The sequence below is a fragment of the Leguminivora glycinivorella genome, chromosome Z (assembly GCF_023078275.1).
Source record: "Leguminivora glycinivorella isolate SPB_JAAS2020 chromosome Z, LegGlyc_1.1, whole genome shotgun sequence".
In the NCBI taxonomy this organism is placed as follows: Eukaryota; Metazoa; Arthropoda; class Insecta; order Lepidoptera; family Tortricidae; genus Leguminivora; species Leguminivora glycinivorella.
Window position 1 is genome coordinate 6,310,545 of NC_062998.1, and position 23,118 is coordinate 6,333,662.

Here is a 23,118-nt window from a genome sequence, read left to right on the forward strand (position 1 = left end):
TAAATTGTATATGTCACTGTAAAAGCTTCAAGCGCGCTTCTATAAATGGCACAAGTTTTTCATAGAACTTCCCCAAAACTTTTTAAATAATTTTATGAAGAATGATTTTCTTAAACACAAAATTATGAATGTTATTAAATATTTGTATAGAATTTATGATTAAAAATTTTCGACTAAATGATTATTATGAACAGTGATAGTAGTACTATTGATAATAATGAAACAAAATTATGATAAGTAAAATTATGAGAAATGATCATTCGGAGCACAAATCGGTATAAACAATAATTGTATAACAAATAATTTTATATGAGCCAATATGGACCCGTATTTTTTCCATAATATATTAAATAACGACATTTCTTAAGGGGATTCTCTACTACGATGAGCTTCGATTTCAATCAATTGGTATTATGAATATTACGATAGTTTCTAAAGCATATCATATTTACAGAATCGTCTTTAAACAAACTAGCATCCCATAATTAGGTACCTACTTCACACCTTATTGATTATGTGATATTTAGCATCAAAGTTGAACTATTTTAGGACCGAAACTGGTTCTTGGTCAAAATTTTTGCCTTAATAAGTTTAAAATTAAATTTGCTTTTGCATTTTTATAAAAGTCTAGATTTCATTGAAGTAAAAATGTTTTTAAAACAATGTCAAATTTCATAAAAAATATAAGTACTCATAATATGGGTATTTTTTTTTAATATGGGTCTTGTAAAGAAAGTAAGTAGGTAACTATTGAAATTAAAAGAATATTAATAGGTACGTAAGTAAAAATTGCATACCTGTCAATAAAATTAGAAAGTGATAGAAGACTCAATATTGCATATTTTTCTAAATACGCCGTATATATTGTTGGTGTTCAATAAAACATTTGGTACATTACATACAATAAATAACTAGTTATAAAAAAAAGTATAGTGAGAATCTAAGCAACTTATAGTGAGAATTTAGGTAACTTATCAATAAAATAGCTAACTGTAATAGACAATATTGACAACATATTTAGTTATTGATGTGCACTAGTTATATATTACGCTAAGTAAAACATTCGACAACATGAAAGTTTGCTTTTTTAAAAAAGGCCAAATGTTAAGTTGGTAAATGTGAGCTTGGCAAATAGAACAATAAGTTGGGAAATGAACATTCGGCGGAATAAAATTGCGCGAAACGTGAGTTGGGAAGTGATATTCGGCCATATAACTTTCGACGATACTTAAATAAGAGAACCAATGCAACACAAAACTTGTCAAAAATCGATGAAAACCGAATGGAGCCCCTTAGAGTGGACAGAAAGAACGATCTCTACGACTTGGTTATCGATTATGTGTACCGTACTATATTTTATTTCGGTGTACTATATTTTTTAGATGGAATTTTCTTAAATACTATATTTCCCTAAAAAAAAATTGGCAACCCTACGTACGACCCACTTCGGCAGTTATGAGATTTGTCTTACTTACTTACTTCACTGGCTCAGCGACCCAAAAAGGATCTTGGCCTCCGACACAAGAGACCGCCACTCTGCCCTATCCTGCGCCACTTCACGCCAGTTGGGTACACCAAGTGCGGACAGGTCTTTCAGGGCTTCCTCGCACCAGCGATATCTGGGACGCCCACGCGGACGTTTTCCACCTGGGCGTCCCACATATGCTCTTCTCACACCACGATCCTCTCCCATCCTTTCCAGGTGGCCAAGCCAGCGGAGGCGTGTGGCTTTGATCTCGCCAATTATATTAGGCACCGCCATTAGCTCTTCCAGCTCTCTATTTCTCCTGCGCCTCCAGGTTCCATCTCCCTCTTTGATTGGCCCTAGAATCTTCCGCCAGATTTTCCTTTCCAGCAGAGATTTGTCTTAGTCTTTAAAAAAATTCCATTTTGAATCTGTGCTGGCCACAGACACTGACAGTTGATTGTCAGCTTGACATTTTTCTCGGAGAATTCATAACCATATCTGGTGAACTATTTATTACTGTTTTCGACTCATTTTCTCTCCCTGGCCTCTGATTTTGCCTCCTTCTACGACTACCTTCGCTCTCGAACCCCGGACTAGGGTTGCCAATTTTTTTTTAGGGAAATATAGTATTTAAGAAAATTCCATCTAAAAAATATAGTACACCGAAATAAAATATAGTACGGTACACATAATCGATAACCAAGTCGTAGAGATCGTTCTTTCTGTCCACTCTAAGGGGCTCCATTCGGTTTTCATCGATTTTTGACAAGTTTTGTGTTGCATTGGTTCTCTTATTTAAGTATCGTCGAAAGTTATATGGCCGAATATCACTTCCCAACTCACGTTTCGCGCAATTTTATTCCGCCGAATGTTCATTTCCCAACTTATTGTTCTATTTGCCAAGCTCACATTTACCAACTTAACATTTGGCCTTTTTTAAAAAAGCAAACTTTCATGTTGTCGAATGTTTTACTTAGCGTAATATATAACTAGTGCACATCAATAACTAAATATGTTGTCAATATTGTCTATTACAGTTAGCTATTTTATTGATAAGTTACCTAAATTCTCACTATAAGTTGCTTAGATTCTCACTATACTTTTTTTATAACTAGTTATTTATTGTATGTAATGTACCAAATGTTTTATTGAACACCAACAATATATACGGCGTATTTAGAAAAATATGCAATATTGAGTCTTCTATCACTTTCTAATTTTATTGACAGGTATGCAATTTTTACTTACGTACCTATTAATATTCTTTTAATTTCAATAGTTACCTACTTACTTTCTTTACAAGACCCATATTAAAAAAAAATACCCATATTATGAGTACTTATATTTTTTATGAAATTTGACATTGTTTTAAAAACATTTTTACTTCAATGAAATCTAGACTTTTATAAAAATGCAAAAGCAAATTTAATTTTAAACTTATTAAGGCAAAAATTTTGACCAAGAACCAGTTTCGGTCCTAAAATAGTTCAACTTTGATGCTAAATATCACATAATCAATAAGGTGTGAAGTAGGTACCTAATTATGGGATGCTAGTTTGTTTAAAGACGATTCTGTAAATATGATATGCTTTAGAAACTATCGTAATATTCATAATACCAATTGATTGAAATCGAAGCTCATCGTAGTAGAGAATCCCCTTAAGAAATGTCGTTATTTAATATATTATGGAAAAAATACGGGTCCATATTGGCTCATATAAAATTATTTGTTATACAATTATTGTTTATACCGATTTGTGCTCCGAATGATCATTTCTCATAATTTTACTTATCATAATTTTGTTTCATTATTATCAATAGTACTACTATCACTGTTCATAATAATCATTTAGTCGAAAATTTTTAATCATAAATTCTATACAAATATTTAATAACATTCATAATTTTGTGTTTAAGAAAATCATTCTTCATAAAATTATTTAAAAGTTTTGGGGAAGTTCTATGAAAAACTTGTGCCATTTATAGAAGCGCGCTTGAAGCTTTTACAGTGACATATACAATTTACATTAAAAATTCGTTTCTGGTTCGCTCACGGTCAACCTAACACGCTCCTCCTCGCTACGCTCGTCGTCGCACCTAACTGGACTGTCTCATGTGATGGCTGTTCTGTTAACAATAATATAACGATAAATTATATTACTCGCAATCGTTATGATCAATAAGTATATAAACATAAACATTAGTATAAAACATATTTATGATGAATGACATTATGAACATAAGTCATTCGAAGTTACGATAGTTATTAACATAAAATTGTTATAAATAATGATCGTTATAATGTAAAATTGTATGAGAAACATTTTCGGACTACCAATAATCTATATAAAAATTTTATATGAACTTTGGCGCACCCAAAAAATACAAATGTTTGCAAACAACGGTGGCTTTGGCTTTATACGTAACTGCAATATTTGCAGGTCAGAACGAAGTAATAAAATGTACAGTGAAGGTTAAATATGAATAAAAGCGCGAGCGGAGCGAGCCCAAAATTTTTTTCATTATCAAAACGCCGCTCCTGGCGGTTTGGCCCTAGTGTAAATTCGCCACTGGCATGGACCCCAAAAATATAGTACTTTTGCGTACTATATATGCTTCATATAGAATATAGTACGCTGGGCCAAAATATAGTACAGTACTATATTATATAGTACGGTTGGCAACCCTACCCCGGACCGTGATTTTACTGGCTTAAAACGACGACCTTTGATTTTAAACCCTGGACCTGATTCTACTTGCATTAACGAAGACGTGTGCTTGCCCTGCTTGCTGCCGACGGCCTTTGCGTTGAACCCCGGACCTGATTACAATTTTTAAGCCCATTGAATTGGGAAAACGTGGATAGGTACTAGCGATTTTGTAAGAGCTAGTTCATCTAATTTGCCAAAATGTGGAACAGCGACAAACACAATGCCTGTGAAGAAGAAATTGATGAAAGATGCAGAGATATTTTGGACAGAGAATGTGTATCCCATTAATTTTGAAAAGTGCAACTACATGTTATTAGAGTGTAATAAACATAAATTTGTCTTGATCTATATTAACATTATTACTCATTTTAGCACCCATAAGTACGTTTTCACATTATTCGATCTAATTCCAGATGTTGGACCGATATCCCATACATTACAGGCGTCGTCTTGGATTTTTTCCATTGAAATCCTTCCGACATCCGATATTGGATCGGGTAATGTGAAAACAGGCTAACTCCTAGTAGTGATTCATAAGCGCACCTGCCTACAGATGAGAACTAGAGAAGGACCTGTGCCCTAAACAAATAACTTTAGATTGTTGGTTTATTGTCTGCTTTAAGTAGTTAGTGCTCAAAAAGGAAATGAGTTTGCGGTGTGACGCCTACTGCTTTTCACATCACCCATTCAGAAAGGGTACATTTCGGCCCTGTTAGGAGGGAATTAAGTGACACTTTTCTGTTCAATAACTTTGTCTGGCCTGTATAAAATATTAACGCCACGGAAAGTGTTTGCACATAAGTAATAATCAGTAATCAGTAATTCTTTATTGCTATCATAGGTACATAAGTTGGTACATTTCAGTAGGTATAGCACAGCTATGAACCCTGTAAGGGCACTGCAAATATAGTTCTTAATAACTAAAAATCTTAATACTTACAATCTTATAAATCTTAATACCTATATAATATTGCTATGAGAACATTTTTATGTTGTAACATATTTTAATATTATGTATAAAAAAATTGTGTTGATTAAGTGCATAATATTTTTACAACAGACCTGATTCATATTTTAGTATTTTGCTTATATGATATGAAAAAAAAAGTGTCAAATGGTAGCAATAGTAGATTGTGCAACAAGGGAGAAAAATGAGATATATATCTTGAGTGTAGCAAGGTATTCTTAAATTTAATCCTGAGCGTAGTGAGGGATTCAAGTGTTAAGACACAAGGTGGAATTAAATTTGCTACACATATTAACATCAACTTTTAGGAAATTTATATATAATGATATGTTATATGAACATAAAAAATGGTATGTTATGTAACCATGTAAAAAAAATGTGTCCTTGAAGGGAAAAGTATCACTTTGGTCCCTAATAGCAAAGAGGAAAAGTGCCTCTTTGCACCCTCCTCGCAGTGCAGGGAAGAAAATAACCCTTTCTTTTCGAATCCCAGTCACTACACTCAGTATTCAATTACATATAGAATACTTCACTTTGTTCACAATTCAATTTATATCCTCGCTATAAATATGCAATTTTGCTCCCTCGTAACACAATCTACTATAGTGCTGTTAATCATGCTTTAACAGTATGGAGGGCCATAGAAGAATATGGAAAGCCATAGCCGACTGAATTTGATAGTAACTTGACAGTAACTCGACACACATGACACACACAAGTAAAATAAAACAACACAATAAAATAAATCAATTATATTTTATTATAGGACATTGCAAATTATAAAAAAAAATGTATTTTACCATATTTTTCCTATTGGTCTATCCAAAAAATACACATTTTATAAAATGCCACCGTGTCAGATATTTAAGGCTTTCTTTTTTATGATATTATTGCCAGCGTGTAACTGCATTTTAAGGTTGGTAAACAAGACACGGTATCTTACACTCAGGTGGTCTTCACAGCAAAATCGCACTCTGGTTGGGCAGTTCCTGCCAACCTATTGACACCAACTTTCCTTCAGCTCCTTTCTTAATATGAACAATTTTAAATCTGGGTTTTTCTGGTTGGTTTTAGAACAAGTTGGTATAAAGCATGTTTTGGGATCCTTATATCGTGTTTATGTACTTGCATTCATTATAACAAATAGTGTCCGGAACTTAAAAGCGATGATCGTCCTTATATCAAGCAAAATCAGAAGTCAGGGAGGCAAAACGGATCGTAAACAGTTCAGCAGGATCAGGTCCAGTGTTTAAAAGCAAACGTCTTCGTTAATGCAAGCAGAATCAGGTCCAGAGGTTAATATCAAAGGTCGTCGTTTTAAGCCAGTAAAATCAACGTCCGGGGTTCGAGAGCGAAGGTAGTCGTAGAAGGAGGCAAAATCAGAGGCCAGGGAGAGAAAATGAGTCGAAAACAGTAATAAATAGTTCACCAGATATGGTTATAAATTCTCCGAGAAAAATGTCAAGCTGACAAACTGTCAGTGTCTATGGCCAGCACAGATTCAAAATGGAATTTTTTTAAAGACTAAGACAAATCTCATAACTGCCGAAGTGGGTCGTACGCGCAGTCGAGCAACACGTTTTTATTTTTATAAAATGTATGGTGCTTCCAAAAAATCTGTAACTTTTTTCTGTAAATAGAAATGCTTATTCCTATCACCAGAAAAAATATCAGGCGATTTTAAAATTTTCAGACATCCCCCATTATCCTACAATAGGCTAGTTTACTACTAGTCAAATCAGCTTTTTTTTATGAACTGTCAAAACGATTTGGTAATATGGAGTGACGTCACGGTCAATTCATTTACTTTATATCTTTCTCTTTGACTTATTAAATATAAATTATGTTTATACATAACTACTGTCCATATTTTTCTTCTAATTATGTAGTGCTTTATTTCGTGCACTACATAAAATATTTTATTTTAAGTATAGGAAACTAGCCTATTTACCTGAGTCATTCTATGATAAAATTTTCTATTTAAATGTCTTTTTTGTTTCCATAGCGACGAGCAAGTAAGCGAGCGGACGCTCGCCGCTCTCATCACAGTATGCGGCGAGAACGCATGCGCGCCGCTCCTCATGCGGGAAATGTGCCGGCTGGCCGACGCGCACTCTGGCGGAGATCATAAACAACTCTTCCCCGCCGCGCAGGGCTGGTTAACCACGTGGTGAGTCATCATCATAATCATTAATCACCCACTGCTGACCATAGACACACCTCGGACAATGTACCACCCAGTGCTGACAATGGACACACTTCGGACAATGCCGATCAAATATATGAAAGAGGCTCGTTCCTACGCACACATTTAAGGTGTAGGTGAACGCGTACCATGCTATGAAAGAGATATGACAGGTCGACTAGTCGCGTTTTTGACAGGCGGTAACTGTGTGGTAACCGAGTGCGGGTGGGCGGCATTTTCAGCGGGGAGCGGGAGTGGCCATACTGTGCGATTGTACTCTTTATTACTAGTATACTGTGATTACTGTGGCTGAGCATAGACTTCCCTTCGTGTACGCCATTTGTCCCGGTCCTGAGCTAATAGTCTCAGTTGTCAGAGGTGCCCGCAGTTTTTCGAATATCGTCCACCCAATGAGCCACCATTCACGTTTTGGTCCACCCGCCATCACTCTGCCTAGCAATGTGCCCCACCCAATTCTATTTAAGTTTAGAAATGACGGGAGACCCCGCATCGCGGGAGGGAGCGAGTATTTCACCGAGGATTTCATAGGGATTAGACCAAAGTGGTTCTTCCTATCTTGGTCAGCGACAGTAATGTGAAATTTCTACGTAGGTATTGATGGTTTTCTGTAACCTGAATTCTTGGTTTAGCTTAACGAGACCTTGTGTTCGTCCCTTTCTCTGTTAGTGCTGTCGAAGTATCACAAAATCTAATTGTTCAAAATTCATACCCATACACAGAGGCTAATATACCTTAGTGGGGACGTTTATCGACAAAAAGAGGCCAAACCTTTTTTTTCTTGACCAAAGCATGAAACTTGGCACAGTTGTTCCTTATATCAAAATAAGCCGATTAAGATCGGGAGCCTTCGGGAGCCTCCCCCCTGGGGCTCGGTAGGGGGGGTCAAAGTACCGCTTCACCCGGCTTGCTTTGAAAAATTCTAACATACCCCGTTTAGTTCATAGGTCATGTTTGGTATCGTTTTCGAGTAAATCAATAACGTAGAATTCATTTTTGGTACTAAAATTATAATTTAATGGTAAATAAAATAAAAAAAATGAAAAGTTTGAAATTTTCATCTATGATTTACAAATTCAAGTCATCATAAATGTCTAACTGTTTGCTTTTTCTACAAATAAAAAAAATAATATGAAAGCCTATTTAATATAGATTATGAATAATATAACTTTTACCCACCTTTACTAACGTTAAGTTTCATAAAAAAAACCTTTAAGCCGCGCGGCGTCGGTACGCCGCGAGCGTAATTTTAAAATGCCTTTATTTTAAAAAACTCTATTAGAACCCGTTTAGCTATTAGGTCATGTTTAGTATCGTTTTTGAGTAAATAAATAACGTAGAATTTAGTTTTGGTACTAAAATGACCATTTAATGTTAAATGAAATTAAAAAAAAAAATTCTGTGAGTTGCAAATTCAAGTCACCATAAATGTCAAACGGTTTGCTTTTTGTATAAATATAAAAATATGATATTAAAGCCTATTCACAAAGGATAGTACGCGTTCACCTACGCGAGCTTAGACTGTGTGCGGGGAACGCGCCTCTTTCATATATTTGATCGCCAGTGTCAGAGGTGTGTTAATGCATAAATAGAAAAAGATTCATTATTATTGATTCCGGTGTCGACAACGGCAACACTCGGGTCGGACCACACGATCTAAAGACCGATTGTACCTGTTATTTATTCATTGTAGTGAATCCTGTAAGAAATTTATATAATAGTATTTTATACAATCGTGATATAATACAAAACTTTTCAGTCGAGTACCAAGTGTAGTACGGTACGAGAGTGAAAAGCTTAATTATATCACTATTGTATACAATACTTTTTCTACGAGTCATCATCTTCATCATCAATGGACGGAAATATCACCATTCATGCAAGTCAAAATTAATGTCAATAGAGTCGTTCACCGTTGTATCAACATCGAATTACCTAGCAACCAATTGTTTGTAATAACCGTCTCTGATTGGCCGATAACGCGACAGATAAAAAAAAATGTGTTTCAGATGAAGGAAAATTTGCCAGGTATCACAAATTAGTATAGAAATTGTATGAAGTTATATTTTTGAAATTATTATAGTTAACTAAAGTCAATTATAATGAGCTTATTATAATTGAGTCGGAACTGCCATAGAGTATCCAAGACTGAAAAGTTAGCACTTATAGTTTAGTCTGTGGTGTCCTAATTGACAGATTACTCATACTCATACTATACATTCCCTTCACAGAGACATAGCTGGGTACATATGGAACTGCATAAAGAAGGCTCTACCCTCTTTATGCAGTTTCATCGGTTTTTGGAACCTGATTTACATTTACATCTTGTAACTTCTAAGCATATACTGGCCACTTCAGTGTTGCCTGACTGGGATGGAAGGAAGAAGGAGACGAATGGGTACCACACTACCCATTCGTCTCCTTCTTCCTTCCATCCCCAAGAAGACGGACTTGGCAAATTTTGGTGTGGCACCAGCGCCTGACTCCAAACAAGAACGCCCTGGGTCCCATTTCTCAAAACTGAAAGTTACAAGCGGAAGTCTCTTTGCAACTTGTCATATTAGACATTGACAACCAGTTGAAAATTGTAACTTGTAGCTTCGAGAAATGGGCCCCTGGTACACTGTGCGCAGTATATGCTGATGCAAGGCAGCCTCTGAAGGAGGTATGTTCTCCAATTATCGATATTTTCTGGTACCTAAAGAGGTAGGTACTTCGACCACTCATTCACTGTTACGCAACGTCTTGGTCTGAAACAATATGTGCATTATCATTTTAGAGTCTACAACTAACAAATTACAACTTTTTGGTGGATCACGTAACCTTCAGTATTACCCACTTACGTTACGTATCATACAAAATTATTACAAACTTTAGTAGAATCTGATTTGCTCCATCTTGTAATAGTTTGACACCTTGGGTGGCCTGGCTAAGCTTCACAGCCAAAAGAAAACGTTTCTAGATTAGACATAGTACCTATATGGGATAGGTACGATAAACGCAGCTTGAAACGATCGACAAGGGAGAAACATGGCCACCCAAGGCTTCAAACTATTACGAGATGGAGCAATATCATAGATAGGCTAATCATATTCTACTAAAGTTTGTAATTATTTTGTATGATAGGTAAGTGTGTAATAGTGAAGGTGATCCACGAAAATGTTGTAATTTGATAGTTGGAAAATCTGTTTAAATAAAATGACAATGCACATATTGTTTCAGATCAAGGGTCCTTACGCAGCAGTGAATGAGTGCCGGAAGAACCTCTTTACTAGAAAAGATCGACACTTGGAGAACATACCTCCTTCCGAGGCTGCCTTACTTCATCATATACTGCCATTTGTCTAAGACTGGGGCTAAAGACATGCCAACCACACCCTTGCTGCCGACGCATTAGGACACCACGGACTCCACTGCCAGTCTAGTGCTGGCCGAATTTTGTGACACGCTGCACTTAACGATTTAATCCGCAAGGCTCTCGGCACAGCGAACATACCGACAACCCTCGAACCTGTCGGCTTGTCAGCAGCAGACGGAAAGCGGCCTGATGGTTGCTCGCTTTTGTCTTGGTTTCTGGGACGACCCTTGGCGTGGGGCGTGACCTGTGTGGATACCTTGGCTCCGTCCAACGTCTAACGTTCGGCCCAGAAACCAGGGACTGCTGCTGCAAAACGCCCAGTTTAAACGCGCAAATATGCATTTTTAAAAAACAACTACATATTTGCGGCAATTGCATTTGAAACATTTGGACCATGGTCATCAGACACCAAGCAGTTCGTGAAGGAAGTTTCCACCAAACTTGTCTGGGTGTTTGGTGACATACGCATAGGCTTTTACATCATATTTTTTATTTAAAGAAAAAGCAAACAGTTGACATTTTTTTTGACTTGAATTTGCAAATCATAGATGAATATTTTTTTTAATTTATTTACCATTAAATTATAATTATAGTACCAAAAATAAATTTTTGGTTATTAATTTACTCGAAAACTATATCAAACATGACCTAATAGCTAAACCGGGTCTAATAGAGTTTTTAAAATAGAGGTATTTTAAAATTATGCTCGCGGCGTCGGGACGCCGCGCGTCTTAAAGTAACTTTTTTGTGGAACTTAACGTTTGTGAAGGTGGATAAAAGTTATATTTTTTATAATCTATATTAAATATGCTTTCATTCATATCATATTTTTTATTTATAGAAAAAGCAAACAGTTTGTCATTTATGATGACTTGAATTTGTAAATCATGGATGAAAATTTCAAATTTTTTTAATTTTTTTTAATTTTACTTACCATTAAATTATAGTTTTAGTACCAAAAATGAATTCTACGTTATTGATTTACTCGAAAACGATGTCAAACATGACCTAATAGCTAAACGGGGTCTAATAGAGTTTCTAAAATAAAGGCATTTTAAAATTACGCTCGCGGCGTCCCGACGCCGCGCGTCTTAAAGTAATTTTTTTGTGGAACTTAACGTTAGTAAAGGTGGATAAAAGTTATATTTTTTATAATCTATATTAAATAGGCTATCATGTCATATTTTTTATTTATAGGAAAAGCAAACAGTTTGTCATTTATGATGACCTGAATTTGTAAATCATGGATGAAAATTTAAATTTTTTTATTTTTTTTTTATTTTATTTACCATTAAATTATAATTTTAGTACTAAAAACGAATTCTACGTTATTGATTTACTCGAAAACGATACCAAACATGACCTATTAACTAAACGGGGTAAGTTAGAATTTTTCAAACCAAGCCGGGTGAAGCGGTACTTTGACCCCCCCTCCCGGGCCCCAGGGGGGAGGCTCCCGAAGGCTCCCGATCTTAATCGGCTTATTTTGATATAAGGAACAACTGTGCCAAGTTTCATGCTTTGGTCAAAAAATTTAAGGTTTTGCAATAAACTCCCCAGCTACCTTTCTATTTCAGCGTCAACAAACTCAGCGCACCTGAAGTTCTAGAAAAACTAGAAGAAGGACAAGTTGATGACACCCTGGCTCCGCAGATCGAGTCTGCTTGCGTGCTGCTTTCATACATAGCTGACGCGTTACACGCCATCAACAACGCACAGCCGCCAAGTAAGATTTAATTCTGTGTAAGAATGTCCTATAATATTTATTTATTTATTTATAGTGTCAAACTCGTCAAATTTCTCAAGCTAATCTTTAGCTTTTTGTTCAGTTAACAGTCTTCCTGATAGCCCCTTGTTCCTCGTAGATAACCAAGTTTGATAACTGGTTTTGTATGATAAAAAAATAATTCTTCTTAGCTAACTGGGTTATGAAAGAGGATGTTTTATTTCTTCGTAGAAAACTATTCTTTTTTGCAGTTTTCTACGAAGAATTTTTTTTCTTCTTTGTTTACCCGGTTATGAAATGAGACATTTTTTCCTCGTAGAAAACCATTATTTTTTGCAGATTTCTATTTTAAGCTTAGAAGAAAAAAATCTTTGTAGAAAAGTGCATAAAATAATGGTTTTCTTTGAGGAAAAAAAATCCCATTTCAAAACCGGGTAAGCCAAGAAGAAAAAAAAAAGCCAAGAAGAAAAATTGTAAAAAATAATGGTTTTTTACGAGGAAAAAAAAATCCATTTCATAACCGGGTAAGCAAAGAAGAAGAAAAATTCTTCGTAGAAAACTGCAAAAAATAATGGTTTTCTACGAAGAAAAAAAAATATCCTATTTCATAACCCAGTTAGCTAAGCTAGGAAGAATTATTTTTCCTCATACAAAACCAGTTATCAAACTTGGTTATCTACGAGGAACAAGGGCTTATAGCGTATCTAAGCTTTTCCAAATAGCTAGAATTTATCTGGAATATTCGGTCTCTGTTGTTTGACCCAAAGCTGGTAGAGAAAGCCTCTGGCGTTAAGTTCTTTTGTGCAATTTTTACTGTCCAATAAAGCTAAAAAATAAACTCACGCACAGGGGCCCATTTCTCGAAACCACAAGTTACAATTTACAAGTGGTTGTCAATGTCTAATATTACAAGTTGGAAAGTGATTTCCGCTTGTAACTTGTAACTTTCAGTTTTGAGAAATGGGCCTTGGGGCCCGTTTCTCGAAAGGTACAAGCCTTGTATTACAAGTGTGTTTCCATGACAACCCATACGATTTGACAGTTCACGCACTTATAATACAAGTCTTGTACCTTTCGAGAAACTGGCCCATTTATGTGTAGCATACGAGGGATTATGTAGCTCCAGCTACTATGATTTTGCCTATGTCTATAGCCAACGATGTCTGTGCTTTTTGCCAACCACAGATGTCATATATACCATAGATCAAGCAAACGTATCTACTCGTACTTAGCGTGTCAAATGAACTCAGTAAAATCCACTGAGTTGTCCGTTTTTATCGCAGCTTGCAGCTTTCGGGCGTCAATTTTTGTAAGTTGAAGTCAACAAAAACATAAAAAATGCCTCGTTACGTGATATTTAATTGCACCAACACAAAAAATATGAACATTCAAGGACTTGAGACATATTTAAAATCACAGGCAAGTAACAACTCCAGTACAAAATCTGACACGCTCGGCCACTATACAAAGAGATAACTTGTTTCTTCTAGTGTTGCTATACTCTGTCAAACAAATATGTCAGTAAATAAGAACAAAGAAAAGTATAGGTATCCTTTTCTCTAGCACCTTAAAGAAAAGGATGCATATAGTTTTCTTTGTTATCACATTTTTTATGTGCAGATTGGCGGTCAGTAAGTCCGACAGTGGAGGCGCCGTACGATCTCGGCTTCGAACTGGATTACGCGGACGAACAGCAGGACGACGATGACACCAGCGCCGATGATTCGGTAACTCTTGCACTATATCAACTTATTTTTGCTTTACGCGGCAACATTTCCGTCATTGAACATATATCCGAGCCACTTGCACATTCCAGACGTAGCCAAAGCCTCAGCGGTCAAATGCAATTCTCAGAGTTATGTTGTATAAAGGTACAGCGGAACAAATCTCGACTGGGGGGCAATTGTAACTAATCCATTTTTTCCATTATTACACTATGATGTTGAGTTCTACATATATCCACTGAACACGCCTACCATGTATAACCGGTGGACACTCTATTTAATAATGCAAACATTGTAAAACATGGTAAAATGGACCAGTTATATTTGTCCCCCAGTCGAGATTTGCCCCGCTGTACCTTATTGTTAGTTAACCCCTGGGTAATTGGTTAACACTGGGTGCAAGCGGCCCTCAATGGGCAATGGCCCATTACACAAAGTTATACAAGTAAGTTACAAATGGTGGTCCTTTTTTAAACTTGTCATATTAGGAAGTCACTTCCATTCGCAACTTGTGACGCTTAACTTTAAACTCAGGTAAATCCATTCTGCTGTAAGGTTCATTATATAAAAAATATATTAATATCTGAAAGATAATCAACCTTATAGCAGAATGGATTTACCCGAGTTTGAAGTTAAGCGACACCTTTGTAGCTTCGTAATTTGTATCTTATAGCTTCGTAAAATGGTCCATCAGTTTGTCAGTCTCCCAAAGAAAGTTTTTTCTTAAAACTAGCGGAGTTTACAGAATTCAGGTAGTAATTGTGTAGTGAAAACATAAAACTGATGAATAAAATTATTATATCAATGCGAATTTTGATTACGGTTTAAGATACATTTTCATGACATCAAGTCTATTTTTTCTCAGGATGAAGACGCCATGCTCCAATACAAACTCTGCACCTTCACGGTCACCCAACGCGAGTTCATGAACCAACACTGGTACCATTGTCACACATGCAAAATGGTGGACGGTGTCGGCGTATGCACGGTCTGCGCCCGTGTGTGTCATCGAACACACGACGTGTCTTATGCTAAGTTTGGCAATTTCTTCTGCGACTGCGGAGCCAAGCCTGACTCTAGGTAAGCACAGGCTGAACCCAAAGCTCTAGTTATACAAGGAAACTACTTGGGACATTTTGGGAAACCTAGTGGATCTTGTTCAGGATCAGCCTACCAATTTTTATTAAAATTGGAGACGTGATCCAAATGTTCCAACTTTTCGGGAATTAAACAGAAATGATAGCCAAATTGACTATAATAAACAACTACCCAATAGGCTACTTGACCCTTTTTTAGAGTTTGTCTTATTGGCAGGGTGCAAAGCGGGTGGAGGGGGTAGCTAAAACGATCACAGCGCTCACTACGGCCAAAATTGACATCTTAGTCGCTGACTTGCGCTGTCAAATCCATATTGCAGTAAACATTTTCATGTCGTTTTTGAGATAAATTTAATACGGGCCCAATAAAATTTGTTATGGCGAATTGTAATAACTCCAAGAAAAGTAGCGACTAAATTCTAGCTATTTCCAAGACCGTGGTGGAAACGAAACCACCGTTTAAGTGAATAGTTGCCGTAAGAAGAAAAGTGTCTTCCAATCTCTGAAGTTTTACTTAAAGTGCGTAATCATTTGATACAAGTATTTAATTGAATTTACGGTGAATTTATAGTGCAAATTTAATTGGAGGTAGAAAAGCCGACGTGGAAACCAATCCCAGTTATGTTCGAAAATCATTTTATTTGTTTCCTCATCTGTGCTCCTGTTTACAATACGAAACGGATTGACGAAAATGCGTAAATATCGAGGTTTCAATGGGAAGAAGGAGCACGAGAACAATAGAAGCAGAAGCAGTCCATCCACTGAAGGCTTATCACATTTTAAATAAAATTCCTGAGAACTTATTTCATCGCATTCATATTTGATGTGATATCTGGTAAAACTCCAATATTTTCAAGTAAATGAAACAAGTTTTTGTAATGTATATTATAATTAAACGTTATTATAGTTAGTTTGTTTTTATTTTACAATAAACCCTGTACCCTGCAATGATATTTATAATACCTATAGTTAGCCTATGAAAATGACAGGATAGCAGTGAACTGATCAACTATTTCAAAAGCCAATGATTTATTTATACTTTATTGCACATAGGTACAAATGGTGGAATAATGTCTTCAATCTGTAGAAAATTCCCAGTTAGCACCAATTTATTGATTTTATTCATCGTCTCAGGTTGGAAAATGATTTCGTGAGCGATGGCACGAAACCCCGTTTTAGTCACCAGTTTGTTAATTTCTCACTGAAAACAACAATTTTAATGTTATTGGCGATATCTTTGTAACCACCATCGTCCAAAATTGTCTAATGAAGTAAAATAGCACAAGATTTCATTAATTTTTTCACAATGTTTACTTACTTCTCGCTTGAGAGCGGTTACAATATTGTCACTATTTGTCACTGTCACGTGGCGTTGTCGTCGCGCACGGTCCCAATATTGTTACTTACTGTTCTATTAACTGAAAAAAATATCACTATATTTTATTATGACTAAAAAATATTTTTAGAGAATATCGCAATGAGGCAAAAATAACATCAGCCATGTCATCTATAGATTTTCTGTGAATGAAGTCATTCAGTGTGAAAACAACACTTTCTGACACTTTAAGTACGAGGCATTAAGGTCATTATGTCAGTGATTCATTTGACATGAATTTTATGACGTCACCAGACTGCCGACAGCGTTTTCGATGGCCAAAATAAAATAAAAATTACTCACATTTTTGAATTAAAAAAATGTGAGTAATTTTAAACAAAATCATTAAATATTGGTCTCTTATGTCAAATATTACAGAAGACAATCATTTATTGTGCCAAATTAGATATGAGTCTAGTAGCCTATTCTAACAGCTCCATCTGTTTCAGCTGCCAAGCCCTCGTGAAGCGCTCGGTGACGCTCGGGGGCGCGCGCTCGGGCGGCGAGGAGGCCCCGCCCGCGCCCTCGTACCGCCGCCGCCCCTCCAGCCCCACACCGCCCGCGCTGCTGGCGCCGCCGCGCCGCCCCGTGCTCGCTGCTAACATACAAGGTACAAAATTTATTCGTGATTGAAAGGCTTTAAAAACCGAATCCATTTGTTTGACTTACTTAATTATTGATTCAAACTTTCACGATTTTTACACATATTTAAAATTGCAAACGGGACTTAATCGCGTATTTACTATGTTTTAAACACTAACTTCCGACGTTTCAAGGACGGCATTGCCCCCGTGGTCTCGGAGCAGACTGGCTAAGTTGACATCAATATCTTCTAGCTGTACGAGTTTTTACTTAATTATTGACAGTAACAAAGCCAATAGGCTACTTGACCCTTTTTCAAAGTATGTCTTATATTATTAATTACTCTCTAATTAACGAAAAAAATAGTACCATAGTTTATTACGACTTAAAAACCTGTAAATAAAATATTTAAAGTTTACAACTAGGGAACAAATCAAATTATTTTATTGAATATTTTTTGATTTGTTCTTTTTTTGAAGTAGTCACACTACTATATATAAATTATAAATTTAAATAGATATCATACACGAAAGAAAAAACGACAAGGCCCACTGGTGGCCGAGCCGGGAATAGAACCCGGGTCTCCCCGACCTTTTTTTCTTTCGTGTATGATATCTATTTAAATTTATATTTAAAGTTTACTTTTACGTGATCAGGCAAAAACAACATCAGCCGTATTAATCTATAGAATATCTATGACATGACGTCAGTATATTTAGAAAAAATATTTGACACTCACAGCTGAGCAATGACTATGAATTTTAATACAATAAAGGTTGCTTCTGTGGAGATTAGATTAGTACCTCTAATTTCCATAGTTGATTTGAATTATGTGACGTCACTCCAATGGCCAACACCGTTTTCGGAGTCCATAATTTAAAAAAAAACATACACTCATCTTTAATTAAAAATACGAAGTCATCACGCATTTTTAATCCCCGCAAGCTATAAATATTGATTTCTTAAGTCAAATACTACAGAAAACAATAACTTAATGTGCTAAATTCGATACGAGTCTAGTAGCCTATTAGCCACCAAGTGGACGCCGACAAAGAAGCGTCGGCGGGGTAGGCCCAGGCAACAACTAACCCGAAATAACGTAGGCCACTTCTTTGTCTTTGGCTAGTCTGTGACCAAGAGTAAGTCCAGTTCTAATAACAATAAAAAGGATCGGGAATTATGGAAAGTCAGGGGCCATGCGTTTTGCGCAGCACATGGTGGACATTTCAATAGACAAAAAAAATTTTAAATCATAATGTAATGACTATCCGATTACCAGCATTCATAATTGTGAAAACTTTTTTTGTAGTCTTTCCGACTAGATACATAATTAGATACCATTTTGAAATTTTGTCTAATTTACCAAATCAAAATGTCTAACAAATACAAAATATAAATATTCCAAGTTATATTACTAAATTCTACCGTGTGGTCCGTGTGTAATATGTTAAATTTTGAAACGTGCAATATATGCGTTTCGGAAAATAAATATTGGGTTATAAACTGAAAGAGAAGGCGACGACAACAACGTACAAGTACAACGTACAACGTACTTAGTGAGAACTCCTAGTAGCTAATTAGAATTTCTATTGGAAAATTGCGGAGAAAATGTAATTTTTTTGAGAGTTAAAATACATCGACTGATTGTATTTGTTACCAGGATGCCGACAATACCTGGCTTCGTACGCAGGCTGGGGCGCGTGCATGGACAAGGTCCGTAAGCTCCTCGACGTGTTGTCCGGCCCCGTGCGGGCCGCGTGCGAGCGCGGAGCGGCCGTCGGCGCTCATGGACGCGCTCAGCGCGCTCTAGCACAACTCCATCTTGGCGAGAAGAGATTCGTGCATACTGACAATCTTATGGTGGCGACACTGGGTTAGTGACTTCTTATAGAATGTATGTGAGGCTCATGTGGTCAGATCTACATAGTGCCTGTTGGCGAGGTATGGACGCGCTTCTAGCTTAGATCTATCTAGAACTTCTATAAGAAAAGAGCCACCATAAGATTCGTACATAGGTACTGACAATCTTATGGTGGCCACACTGGGTAGGTTAAGTATGCAACTTATAGTGTATGTGAGGCTCGTGTGGTCATAGGTAGTATTATATTTCGTACATCGCTACAAGCCGAGGTTGGAATTGAACGCGATTGAAATTAGCATGCTGAGACAGCTAGGTTTTATGTTATTTAACACATCAATTAATCTAAAGTAGACAAATGTATACTTTATTTTAATAATGTAGAATACTATATAGGTATAACTTGTTGATGTACTTATATATTAGTTTAGTTCTAAGTTTTGCTTTTCCAAGACGTAATAATCATCACGTGTTAGTGAGATACACGTACATAGTTAGTAATTTAGTACTAGCCACCATACACCATACTCTACAAGTTAACAAGTAAGTGTATCAAACGTGATTACAAAATGTACAGAAAAAATACGATAGACAAACATTTGAACACTACTGGCAGCTTAAAGCGAGCTTTTAAAGATTTAAGGACTCACAAAGACTGGATTGAGCGATTAAAAAGACAAGAAAAAACTCACTATGGAAGAGATGATATATTAAACGTCGCAACAACATACTATAGAGACCTGTATAGTTGCCGTACAAAAGAATATTCATCACCTACAAATTTCACTGAATCAAGAAATAATACACTGGTGGAGCCTTTTGAAGACAAAGAAATAAGTAAACAAATACACAAACTCAAAAACGACAAGAGCCCAGGACCTGACGGCATTTCAAATGAATTGTTAAAAATCGGTATCCCATTCCTAACTCAACCGATTACTATACTGTTCAACAAAATCCTGCAACAAGAGAAAGTCCCACAATCCTGGTGCGAATCAGATATCACACTGCTATATAAAAAAGGAAACCCAGCCGATGTGAGTAACTACAGACCGATCAGCCTGATGTCTTGTATGTACAAGTTATTCGCGTCCTGTATAGAAAACCGAATAAGCCCTATATTAGAACTCTACCAACCACCAGAACAAGCAGGATTCAGAAAAAAATAAAGTACCATCGATCACATTCACGTCTTGGACCAAATTATAGAGAAATACCAAGAATATAACGATAGACTCTACATAGCTTTTGTCGACTATGCTAAAGCTTTCGACTCTATCTCTCACGAAAGCATATGGGACGCCCTACTTGCACATTCTATTCCACAACCTTACATCAACATCTTAAAGGATATATATAGAAAAACCACAAGTAGAGTAAAACTAGACCGCATAGGACCACCAATCAAAATATGTAGAGGCGTAAGACAGGGGGACCCGCTGTCGCCGAAAATATCTCCGTCTTACAGAATATTATGGAACACTTACCCTGGACTAGGAAGGGAATCTGGATTGACGGAAAACGACTAAGTCACCTTCGGTTCGCAGATGACATCGTTCTTCTCTCGGAGTCACCAACAGAACTTCAGTCAATGATAACGGACCTGTGCTCGGTTAGCTCTAGGATAGGTCTGGAGATGAATACATCAAAAACAAAGATAATGACGAACAGCGCTACGACCCCTATTACCATCCAGGGAAATGTCTTGAAATACGTGGACGAATATATTTATTTAGGTAAATTAATGACCTTTAAAAAGAATAGACACTTAGAAGAAGTAAAAAGACGTGTAAATATAACGTGGAATAAATACTGGAGTCATAAAGAGGTCTTTAAGTCTAATTTACCTATACACGTAAAAAAGAAAGTTGCTGATACCTGCCTTCTTCCTTGTTTAACTTATGGCTGCCAAACGTGGGTTCTGAACATACAAGTACAAAATAAAATACAGGTGTGCCAAAGAGGTTTCGAGAGAAGCATGCTAGGAATAAAATTAATAGACAAAGTTCCCAACTCCACCATACGCCAAAGCACAAAGGTCATAGATGCTACAGAACACGCACAAAAATTGAAATGGAAGTGGGCAGGTCATGTGGCTCGGATGGATAATACAAAATGGACGAAACGTGCTACCTTCTGGAATGGCCCACAAAGCAAACGTAAGGCAGGAAAACGGACAGAACGTTGGGCAGATGAAATTGAAAAAATCGGCGGAGAGAAATGGAAAGAAATGGCAAAGGATAGAGATAACTGGAAACAACTGGAGGAGGCCTTCACCCAAAGAGGGGTCCTTAAAACCACGAACCTTAATTAAATAATATTTTATTAAAATTATGACAAATAATTATAACAGTATAATTGCATGAATCTAATAATTCTGTATTTTATGTTTTAAGGAACAATAAAAAAGGCTTTTTATTTTATTTATTTTATTTACTTAGCCACCATTTGTTTGATAACCTGTTACTACTGGTGGGAACCTATAATTGGCTGTTTGTTACTAGGGTTATATTATATATTATTTATTCTGAATTGTAAGCTGTTGGTTCTCCAAATAATAAATAAATAAATAAATAAATAAATAATCTATTCATAATCAAATCTCTCCCCAGGTTCCCAAGAGGGCGCGTTTGAAAACGTCCGCATGTCCTACACAGGCGAGAACGGGCAGACCATCCGTCAGCTCATGTCGAACCACAAGTTGCGCCGCGTCGCCATGTGCTGCCTGGCATCGCCTCAGGGCCGCCGGCAGCATCTCGCCGTGTCACACGAGAAAGGTACTCGATATGTAACCAGGGTACAGTCAACCAATTTGAATCCACTGTAGAACCTTTGCTCAGTAAACTTCAACGTGACTTCTTATGGCAAATAGAACACGGTTTAAATGAGACAGGGTTCTAGAGTTGCCTATGAATCCAATTGGTTGACCATACGTAGCCGAATGCACAAACGCTCGTAGCTATCTATCTATATCGCTCTTGCGTATGGGCGCGAAAGAGGCAGACTACCGCGCCGTTTCGTTTTCGTTTCGCGTCACAGAAATGCCATTCGGCTACGGGGCCAGGATTACTACCCACAATGGTCAAATACTCTGTGTGTCTAATACTGGTGAGAACGGACAAACTATCCTGCTGTTCACCACAAGAAAGGTACCTTAAAAAGATTTTACTCAGGTTGATAAGGCAGTAAGCTCAAGACTGTGTTCCTTAGAAAATACACATGGTTCCTAAATCTATACTCGTCGTAGGACCATTGACTTCATAGGTAGAGTTACCACCCACAAGGCCACACTGCAAGACGATTCAGAGTACGATAAAAAAACGGCATTTTTACACAGGTTGAATGAGTTCCGCAGTAAACTGCCTACCTGCCACTTACCTGTGAATAAAAGTACAAGTCAAATACCTAAAACCTGTAGGGAAAGGTTTACCTTAACTTGAACTGCATATGCTATAATATTTGAATTTGATTTATTGCATTAGGAATGCATATTTGGCTATGATTAATCCCACTACTACTGGCCTTAGCGTCTATTTCAGACGATTTATGGTGCAATGTCCGAGAGACATCGCTTTTGATGACTAAAGAGACCTATGCGAGAGCGACACATTTTGCCACACAGCTGACAAGGGAAGCTTGCAACCGATTGCGACTTTTCGCTATGGTGTCTTCTTTCCCTTTTATCAGCAAGTGCCGCAAACCAGGTCTCACCGACGAACTTGCGACCATCTCCAACGCACTTTCGCCACTCCGTCCGCTTCTCCGCAAGCTTCTTCAACCCCAATGTAGTAATTATATATTAATTAATAATCTCCCCAGGAAAAATCACCGTACTCCAGCTATCCGCCCTGCTCAAACAGGCGGACTCGTCCAAACACAAACTGACGCTTACTCGGCTGTCATCGGCGCCCATACCTTTCACCGTTATAACTCTGAGCGGTAACCCGTGGAACGAGGACTTGCTCGCCGTGTGCGGTATTAAGGAGTGCCACGTACTGACGTTCAACAGTGGAGGTGAGAACGTTTTTTGTTGCTCTTAAGGCTCTAAG

The 23,118-nt window shown here is 37.0% G+C and overlaps 1 protein-coding gene across 1 annotated transcript in view; it reads left to right on the top strand.

Moving 5' to 3' along the window:
* LOC125241590 (protein purity of essence) overlaps window positions 1-23,118 on the top strand; it is a 148,582-nt gene that overhangs the window by 47,448 nt on the left and 78,016 nt on the right. The window contains 8 exon segments of the mRNA XM_048150140.1: window positions 7,152-7,316; window positions 12,285-12,433; window positions 14,054-14,160; window positions 15,023-15,237; window positions 17,079-17,239; window positions 18,872-19,084; window positions 21,682-21,846; window positions 22,889-23,083. Of these exon segments, the coding sequence (XP_048006097.1) occupies window positions 7,152-7,316; window positions 12,285-12,433; window positions 14,054-14,160; window positions 15,023-15,237; window positions 17,079-17,239; window positions 18,872-19,084; window positions 21,682-21,846; window positions 22,889-23,083 (1,370 nt within the window).